Source organism: Nicotiana tabacum, chromosome 12 (genome assembly GCF_000715075.1).
Source record: "Nicotiana tabacum cultivar K326 chromosome 12, ASM71507v2, whole genome shotgun sequence".
NCBI classification, from domain to species: Eukaryota; Viridiplantae; Streptophyta; class Magnoliopsida; order Solanales; family Solanaceae; genus Nicotiana; species Nicotiana tabacum.
This window is the reverse complement of record NC_134091.1, coordinates 118,571,309-118,581,914: the sequence shown is the minus strand read 5'-3', so window position 1 is coordinate 118,581,914 and position 10,606 is coordinate 118,571,309. Positions and strand designations below refer to the sequence as shown.

At 36.2% G+C, this 10,606-nt stretch overlaps 1 protein-coding gene across 1 annotated transcript; it reads right to left on the bottom strand.

Moving 5' to 3' along the window:
• Window positions 1–464: 464 nt before the first annotated feature.
• LOC107758949 (UPF0481 protein At3g47200-like) lies at window positions 465–4,074 on the bottom strand. The gene is made up of 3 exons (XM_016576798.2): window positions 3,901–4,074; window positions 2,678–2,783; window positions 465–2,149 (listed from the first exon to the last, which is right to left on the bottom strand). Exons 2-3 carry the CDS (start codon window positions 2,747–2,749, stop codon window positions 695–697), a joined length of 1,527 nt encoding a protein of 508 aa, XP_016432284.1. The 5' UTR covers window positions 2,750–2,783; window positions 3,901–4,074; the 3' UTR covers window positions 465–694.
• Between the last annotated feature and the right edge of the window lie 6,532 nt (window positions 4,075–10,606).

Sequence of the window (10,606 nt, the reverse complement as noted above, 5' to 3'; positions counted from 1 at the left end):
TTAATCTTATAGTTGTACGAAAATAACATAAACTCTGTCGGGCAATGCATTTGCTCACTGGCACAGGCCAGTTAATTAGAATTAATTATTTATTAGCTCACTTATCATCTATCTAAGCTCTTAGAATTAATTAGGCCAGTTAAATCCAACTTGAAAAACTTGTTAGGTTTTTCATTTCACTCCACCTCCATTTGATATGTACACTTGATGCAAAATTAGAGGACTAATTTCTTATAATATATATTTTGTTTAAGAGATCACTTGCAGAAAATCTTTCATGATACTTTGATGATCTAAGAATCCCATGTACAAGAGAACAACTTGAATACTTTCTTTTGAAACAGTTCATATGTTATGGATTTTCAAGTACTTGACAAAACTGCTTTCATCTTTTGAAATTTTGCTAAAAGCTTGAATTTTTATATTTCCCTTTCTTTTCTTTATGCAATTGGACAAAGATGCAATTTTCTATGCGAAATATCTTCCCGGTGTTGAATTTCCTTTTTTTGGTTAATCTTGTAACATAAACTATGTCGGCCAAATTAATGCATGTGCTCACTGGCACGGGCCGTCTAGTTGATACAGTAAGCTCATCAACATGTACACATGCAAATTGCATGCATGGAATTGTGAGGAAACACTACAGTGGAAACATTCAAACAACCATTATGTGTATAATTAGAACAATGACTACTTAATCATCAGTGAAAGCTAGAACAGTCTGCATAGCTGTGAGTATGAGGAGTATGACAGCTGCCACAGTTGAAGCTCCTACCCACGGACTACTAAAATAATTGCGCCTCAAACTTGCCTTCATTAGGTTCCATGGTTGTTCATAATGTTGAACTAATTTTCTGCATTCTTCTTTGTAATAGAAGTTCTCAGATGAAACGATGACCCCTTTCCCAATCTTGTTAAAAAGGCTAGCTATTTCTTTGTCCTCCCCTATCCTATTCCTGATGATTCCTTTATGGCGAAGCAAATTCACATCTCTCTCCGAGTCAATAAGATAATCCATGAAAATTGCAAAATCACTGAAATATCTAGGACGTACATGAGACGACTGTTGCTCGTATGCTATCAGATTACGCAGGAGAGTCTCCGTACTATCAGTGACATTAAAACTAGGAATTCTCATTAACCCGTTTTCAAATTTGATATCAAATAAACTTGTGTTATCTCCAAAGTTTTCTTTCCTCAATTTATTATAAATATATCCGACTTTTACGAAGCTAACTCCAGCTTCGGAAAGCTCTGTTGCGTTTGGCATGACGTTATGCCCCGTTAGGTGGTCCTTATCTATTGGCTTATCTTTTGACCTAATTATTTGCAAAGGATTACAACATAAGCTTTTCCAGGAATGTTCTGTTTCCATGCTAGGATTCGTTAGGCTAGTAGTTTTAATCTTAGAAGGGTGACATGACATGTGTACAACTTGAAGTAAATGTTTGATTTCTGCGGCATTACCTTCACTCTCATTAAAAGATGCAGGGGTCATCTTCGGTAATGAAGGTAAAAAGATCCACTTCACCATTGTTGTGAATGGTATTTCATCTTCATCATCCATAGTCATGTGATGAAGCTTTGTGAGGACAAAGAAAGGAAGTTGGTTTTCTACTAACAACAGATCTCGACGTACTTGATTACTTATGCAATTTCCAGGGATAATCCAACCTTCTTCTTCTGGATATATTCCATAACGCTCTCGAATGAATTCAACTAGAAAACAACCATCAAGTAACAGTAGTTTTGAAAATTTGCCGACAATATCACTGTCAAGGTTCTCTATATCGTCATAACACTTTAATGCTTCATCCTCCAGTTCCCTAATGCAACTTTCCACATCAATCCCCTCTTTCCTGCGGAGGAATCGCTGTAAGTAACGTAGTTTATACTTTTCCATGGAGCGAAGTTCAGGATTATGTTTATGGTAAGGACCAATGGAGATCACCTTTGGCTTATAAGCATCTGGATTTGATTCACGTAACCCCACACTTACTTTAAATATGGTGGTGGATTTCATAGCCGAATTCATGTCCAAATCCTCATATATTTCATCTATGATTTTATTTGCAGATTTATTGACTTGATCTTGACCATTTGTTTCCTTTTTCTCGATTAGATGATCCACTTTCTTCTCTTCTTCTATCTGTAATTAATGGAAAAGAGTTCATAGTTTTTCTTTTTCGTTTGGAGAAACTAACACGCTGAATTCCAATTTTTTTATCCTGTTGTAGTAATATTTATATATACTATTATTTTCTATAAATTCTACTGCCTCCGTTTATTTTTCTCATAAGTTGTTAAAATGAACAAGTAAAACTAAAATATAATTTTAGAATAGTGAACAAGTAAAAGTAAACCAAGAACTAATAAGTAATTATAGGGAAGGTAAACAAAATCGAATAGTGAATCATAATGAAGTTTTAAACATCATTTGTGGAAACCAAAAGAGTAAAAGGAAAATTAATAAAACAATTGAATCTTAATAAAGAAACTTGATCAAACTTGACGTTATTATTAATGCTTTTGATGACTTAATTAATGTATATATTAAAAAATTATAATTATTAACAAGTGATACACGAGTGACTATTCATGCTTGCTACCTTGTTTCCTTTTGTACAAAATACAATAAATAAATATATAAATAAAATGTGTTGAGAAAGAGAGAGACCTCATCTTTTGTTGCTTGACGAAGCAGTGGAGTTCGGTGATCTATTGGGGTAATCTCAATAGAGTGTGACATCCCTCTTTAATTACTTTCTTCAACTGTATAATTCCTACAAGCAACAGATATCGGTTTAAAATGGTATGACACAAAAATTATTATTATTAATCCAATTCATTGCAGAATTTGATTTGAAAAGAAAAGACAAAAATTAAAAAAAAAATGAAATCTCGTATTATCTCTTCTTATGAAAAGAAAACTAGATGTCTTGTACGTTATCCTGGTAGAAATTCTAATTCTTAGATTGAACGAACTAATTTGTTCTACAAAATATTTTTCAAAAGAATATCAGGAAGGATACACTTTTTAAGTAATTGAAAACACAAAAGCTTTATTATTCATATCTATAATCTATATACATTGTTCATTTTATATCATCCTACACTATTGGCATTTTGAGGGAGTGGTAGACATTTCTTTGAGGGAATTACTAGCTAGTAGACATTTCTTTTGGATGAGTCTGGCTCTGATATCATGTTTGAAAAATGAATACTGGGTCTAATTCAACCCCAAAAGCTAGTTCATGAGATGAGAATTCAAGACCATTTAAGAAGACTAAGTTACGGAGTACAACAAAAGGAAAAACAATACAGGCGCACTAAATATTAAGAATGATTTATGCAGAATATGCCTAAGCAGCATGAAAAAAGAGAAATACTAGAGTCTTTGAGCAAACTGCTGAGAGACACTGTAATAGTATAACGGGAGAATAGCTCGTATTTATAATGTAAGAACATCAGGGACATTTAGGATTGTGCTTCAAAAGTTATAATTTCATTAACTAGTCTATATGATGTAATAAGAGTTGTAAGTGTTATATGAGTAAAGAATTTTGAATAAACCCTCCCTAGGAATTGTGCTTCAAGATTTCATATTCTCAATTGAGTCTTGATATATAGTTAGAGTGATTTGTCTTTTGGTACAGCAGACTATCTTTTGATCTTGCTGATTTGTAAAAAACTTCACTTAGTAATTAATAAAATACCTGGTTATCAAAAAAGATAAGAAGACCAAGCTACCGCATCCGACCCGATTTGGGACATTTAACTATGAAACAATTAAAATTGCAATAGTACACCTTGTGTTTAGCATAAAATGACAAATAAAGGGAAGTCTTGTACATTAAGCTCGTGCTAGAATGACATAACGACAATGTAGAAGTTAATTACCTCTTTGGTTTGACTATTTATATTACTTGAGCTGAGTTTCTTCTAATTAAGTTCTTCTCTGCTTGACTATTCTGAAGGATATGAGAGGGGGGGAGCTGGAAATATAGTGGAAGAGGAATGAATTTTTAATGGAAAATACAAAAGTCTATGAAGGCAAAGAAGAAAATGATGTCGAAACAGAAAAGATTTTAGTACTGTATATATAGATTAGGGCTTACCTATATTACTAGCGTGAAATAACGTCAATGTGAGAAAAATATCATAGAATAAATAAAGCTACAAGTATCATTGAATAAAGTCTAATGCCATTAAAAATGTAAGAAAAGTATCATAGAATAAAGTCTAATGCCATTAAAAATGTAAGAAAAGTATCATAGAATAAAGTTTTAACCCGTTAGGTTTCAAGCTACCATTTAATATTCTTGGATTTGATTTCAAGTTTAGTTCAGCAGAAGAACACTAAAGTTTTCCTTCTTTATAAAAGGCTTATATAATACCTAATCCTCCTTCCTGCAATTACGGGCGTTCGTGAAAACCCGAAAACCAAACCAAATCGATCAAAATAACTGATACCTTTTTGGTTTGGTTCTGATTTTAATCGAAAAAATCGAACCAAACCTACTATAGAAGTAACTATTTAAAATTTATTATTACACCTATATATATATATATATGTATATTTTTATATAAAGTTTCTAAAATTTCATGGTACATGATAATCGTCTGCATTTTTTATCTAGTTCTTTGCCTTACTTTCTAGTTTGATTGGTAGTTTTCTTTTGCTAAGTACAAGAATCTATTTCATGTTAAAAAAATCTATTTTTAGTTGAGTCCTTAAATTATCCATCACTATTTGATTCAATTATTATTAATATATCTCGATAAATGATAGATAAAAGAGCAATTGGTTTGATAGTATTATGTTGAAAATGTAATCGCCGGAATATGTGTTTGGTAGTGTATGTCTCATATTTAAGAAAAAATCGATACATAACCGAAAAACCGACAAAAAACGATATAAACTGAATCAATAAAAACCTGACTTAATTAGTTTGGTTTGGTTCCAATATTTAAAAAATAGACTTACTATTTGATTTCTTTTTAGGGAAAAACAGATCCAAACCGAAACTTGAACACCCTTGCCTGCAATGAATGTTCCAAAACCAGAGAGACAAGTAATTATTAGTATTCCTAAAACACAAAATCTACTTTAATAAGCTTGAGGCTAAAGACTAATGATACATCAAAATTCAAATTTTCTTGTAAATGAAGTAAATTCAGCTAAAAGTGGGATTGATAAAATCACAGTTCTTTTTAATTAAAGTACGAACCGGAAGAAAGAGTCGGACTCCTGCAGATCTATTACTAATGAAGGCAGTGTTATGTCGTGCCTTGAATTATTTTCTTGTATTTTTTGAAAACCCATAATCTCTATAGATTTAGGAAAATCCATTGTCCTAATAGATATGGGAAAGGAAAAGCTATTATCCTTATCAATTTGGAAAACCTTTCTCTTATAGGTTTGGGATGATCCGTGATCTATAGAGGTTGTAGTTGGGGATTCTATAGATTGCACTATGCTTTTGTTCTCATTCATAGTGGAAAACTTTTTCTGCTTTTGCCCCGAGGATTAGGCTTAGTCCAATCTCGTTAAATCCTTGTGTTGATTTTTCTTCTCTATTTGCTTTTTGTGTGATTGTGTGCTAGTTAACCCACGATCTTCCGCAACAACTAGTTTCAGATTTCTACATATAATATAGGGTTAAGATGTCTTCATCATCTTCAATAAAGTACAAAGTAGAGAAATTTGACGGGGGTTCTAGTTTCAATCTATGGAAGATTAGGATGAAATCATCCCTGGTGTTACAAGGGTTGTGGAAGGCAATTGATGAGGATTTTCCTGAAGAGATGAAAGAGACAGAGAAGGAGAGAGCTTTGAGTGCGATCTTCATGAGCGTTACAGATAGCGTTCTTCGGGAAATTACTGAAGAAACTTCTACAGCAATGGCATGGAAGAAGCTGGAAGATCTGTATTCTAAGAAATCGCTGACAAACCGCCTCTACCTGAAAAATATGTTATACAATCTCCGTATGAACGAAGGTACACCCGTTAAAACTCACATTGATGAGTTGAATTCAATTATAATGGACCTGAAGAATGTGGATATCAAAATAGAGAGTGAGGATCATGCCTTGATTGTGTTATGTTCTTTACCACCGTCTTATGATACTTTTGCCGATATGTCACGACCCAAAACTCCCTTCGTAAAACGCCGTGACGGTACCTAATCTCTACGACTAGGTAACCCTAACAAGTTGTAGAAATAACAAAAATGAAAGTAAAACTTAACAACTAACTGCAATAGATAACGGAATAACTTGCATCAATGCCGCTCGGCATGTACAATAACCAATACTCTAGAAATACACAGTTTTCTCAAAACCCGGAACATCATAAGTCACAAGCTACAGAAGGAAGTAGTATCTCTATACACCAACACCAGAGTCTCATAAAAGAAATATAGAAGGTAATTGACATAGGGGACAATAGAGGGGGACTCCGAGGTCCGCGGAAGCGGAAGATATACCTTGAAGTCTCCAAACTATCACTGCTCACTGATGACATGACTGATAATGAGTGATACGTAAGGATTTTGACTACTTATTTGCTCCTTTTTTACTTTCATTTTAGCTCAAAAATATTTAAAGGTATTCCCGAAAACTGATGAAATATGCTTTCTTGCAGGAGTATTGGAAAATGAGCAAAAATGATGAAATTCAACTCAAGAAGGAGTATTTTTGGACAAGGACAAAAGCCAGGCAAAAAGGTCAAAGTGCGGACTGCAAAATTTTGTCTGCGATCGCAGATCATGAAGGATTTCTGTCAGAGCAGCTTTGAGAAGTGCGGCCGCAGAAGATAAAGATCAGAGAGTCCAAGTTTGAGTCCATCAAGTTGTGCGGACCGCACTATAATTGTGCGGCCGCATAACTCAAAAGTGCGGCCGCAATTCAGAATTGTGCGGCCGCAGAAGTCCCTCCTGTCAAGATTTGCATCAAATTGCGGACCGCACACAGAATTTTGCGATCGCAGAACCACCGAAAGGGCAATTTTATCCAAAAATTTCAGTTGCGTATAAATAGTCTTTTTTGACAAAATATTGTTAAGTTTGAACATCTGAAAGTTGGGAACCATTTTTATTTACTGTTTTAGGAACTTTTATGATAGCTTGTCTATTTTACATTGGATTTTCATCTCTTTATCATTTAATTTGAGTTTAATATTCTTTTCTTCTTTAATTTCTTCATTTCCATCTATGAGTAGCTAAATTTCTAGTTAGGGTTGTGACCCCACCCTAGTGTGGATACCTAATGGGTGTTTGATTTAGGGCTTGTTTATGGTTGGGTGTGCAATATTTAGCCTAGTTCTTACTCAAATTGTAGAATTAATGGTTGCAAATATTGATTCAAGCATATTTGACTTAGTTTCTACTTGAGAAAGAGAGGCTGAGTCTAGGAAAACTTGGCTAACAAGAAATTGGGATGAACTAAAGAAATTGATAGTCCCAATTAAAGGGTTGAATCTAGAGATAGTAAAACCCGACTTGAGCATCTATCAACTGTTCTGTGAATTACCTATTTGGACTTGAGAAAGCCAAATTGGGCAAAACTATTCTATTACTGAGAGGTATTGAGTGGGTAATTATATGTTGATTTCTATATTACACCCCGACCAATGAAACTCGCTCTAAAGCCCACAACCCGTTAGGAAAATACCTAGATGGAAGTCACAGCTCTAGATCTTTTACAAATTTGAAAAACAATACCAAAAATATCATTATCTAGCTTTACATTTGCAAACAGTAGCTTAATTTAGAAGTAGACTAAAACAACAAAGTATGTGGAAGTGCATTTTAGTCACGTTATACGCTTAGTCCGAGTATATACCTAATCCCATCTACGCTCCTTGAGGAATCAATCCCGACTCCCAGTTCGGTAATTATAATTGCAATCGACCACTTCACAACCCCAAACTGTGGTGTAAATTTTGGCGACATCAATTTTTGACGACGTTGCCGGGAGCAAAAAATGGATTGAGCTATATATTTGGTTTTATGTGTGACTTGTCTTCTTTTCCTTTCGGGTTACTAACCTTTTTGTGAAACAATTGTAGGTAAAAAATGACTTTCAACAACAATGATTCTCTCGGAAACTTGCCTTTTGGGGGAGGATGTGGATGATGACCAAGGTGATGAGGTTTCTCTTGAACCTCAAGCAAATAGACGAGGCCGACCGCCTCATGACAATATTCCCGTCCCTCCCCCACCTCCACCTAGAGCGGCTCGACACCAGGTGTTGCCAAATGAAGGATACGTAAGTGCCATAGTCCCGCCTCGCATTAGGACAGGCAACTTCCAAATCACTAATATTATGCTCACATTGCTAGAGCAACGAGGATTCTTCATCGGGGCTCCGAGTAAAAATGCATACAAACACTTGAAAGGGTTTGTGGACACTTTGCTGGGGGAGTAAACAAGGCAACGTCTCCGAGGATGCTCTAAGGTTGAGGATATTTCCTTTCTCTCTACGGGAGAAAGCCTTGGATTAGTTAGAAATATTTCCAAACCATTCTATCCGTACATGGGATGAATTGGCAGAGAAATTCATTGCCAAATTCTTTTCTCCCGGGCATATGGCTACTCTTAGAGATGAGATTCTAGCATTCAAACAAGAACCCAATGAGCCTTTGCACGAGATATGGGAGAGGTATTGTGCTATGGTGAAAGAGTGCCCAAACAATGACATGACAGAGGCTATGATTCAACAAACTTTCTATAGGGGGAACAATACTACCAATCAATGCGTGGTCAACCAATTTGCTGATGGAAATTTCATGACAACACCATATGCCGAAGCTTGTGAGATCTTAGATGAAATGGCAGATACTTCATCAACATGGAAAAGTAGAGCAAATATTCCTCAAGGTGATCCAAATGTGATTCACCTACCTAAAGAATTGCATGACCATGGACAAGCAATTGCCGAGTTGACCACCACAATGAATCAATTAGCCAAAGCTCAGCTTCAAAAAGTTCAAGGTCCTAAACAAGTAAATGCAATGGAAGGTGTAAATATGATGGTGAACAAGCGAAAGCAAAATGGTCAACAAGTGCAAAACTGTGTGCAACAATATGTCCAGTAAAAATCATTTAAAGACATTTTTCCAACAGTTTTTCAAACAAAGGCTCAATGCAAAGGTGAGTAAAAATGATGAAATCATAAATAACCCCTCGGGAAAAACATCACTCATATACAGCCCCTCGGGCAAATCTCACAGTCACTCGTGCCACTCGGGCATACCTCACATTCACTCTTGCCACTCGGGCATACCTCACAATCACTCTTGCCTCCCAGTCACTCAGCACTCGGCACTCGGCACTCGGCACTCGCACTCAGTAGGTACCTGCGCTCACTAGGGGTGTGTACAGACTCCGGAGGGGCTCCTTCAGCCCAAGCGCTATAATCTTCACGGACAACTCACGTGCGATAATAATAAAGTATGTTGCAGGCGGGCAACCCCGATCCACACTCATCCTCACAAATCAGGCCGGTCTCACTTAGTCATAAAGTACGCTGCAGGCGGGTAGCCCCGATCCACACTCATCCTCACAAATAAGGCCCTCGGCCTCACTCAGTCATAAAGTATGTTGCAGGCGGGCAGCCCCGATCCACACTCATCCTCACAAATCAGGCCACTTGGGCATTTCTGTAAAACAGGGCATTCGGCCCAAAACATTTATATGCATCAAAATAGAGTCGTAAAAATTGAGTTATGCGGTAAACAAGTATAAACATGACTAAGTATAGATTTCCAATCGAAAACAATGAGAGGATGGTAAGAAACAGCCCCTAAGGGTCCAAACAGCAGTGGCGCAAGGCCCAAACATGGCATTCAGCCCAATTTACAGAAAATCTTTCTAAAATATGTAAGTATCAATGGTTTCAACAAGGTATGCAACTTTACAGTTGCTACGGGACGGACCAAGTCGTAAATCCCCAACAGTGCACGCTCACACGCCTGTCACCTAGCATGTGCGTCACTTCAAAATAGTAGAATGATACGAAATCTGGGGTTTCATACCCTCAGGACTAGATTTACAATCGTTACTTACCTCAACCCCGTCAAATCTCTATCCCGCAATGATCTTGCCTCTGGACTCGGCCTCCAAATGCTTCGAATCTATTCAAAATCAGTACAATACCATCAATACATGCTAATGGAATGAATTCCACAAGAAAACTACAAAATTAGACCAAAACCCGAAATTGGCTCAAAAATCGCTTGTGGGGCCCACGTCTCGGAACTCGACAAAAGTTACAAAATCCGAAAGTCCATTCAACCACGAGTCTACCCATACCAATTTTACCAAAATCCGACCTCAACTCGATCCTCAAATCTACAAATCTTATTTCCAAATTTCTAAGTTCCAATCTCCGATTTACACCTCAAAATCATGTAATCTAGTCGGATTATTCGATCATAATTCAATATTATGGAGTAGAAATGATCACAAGGGACTTAACTCAAGTTTTCCTTGAAAATATATCAAAAATCTCCTCTCTTCAAGCTCCAATTTGTCAAAAATGGCAAATGGGACGAAGTCCCTATTGTTATAATTCTGCCCAAACAACCTCGGTTCTGCCTTCG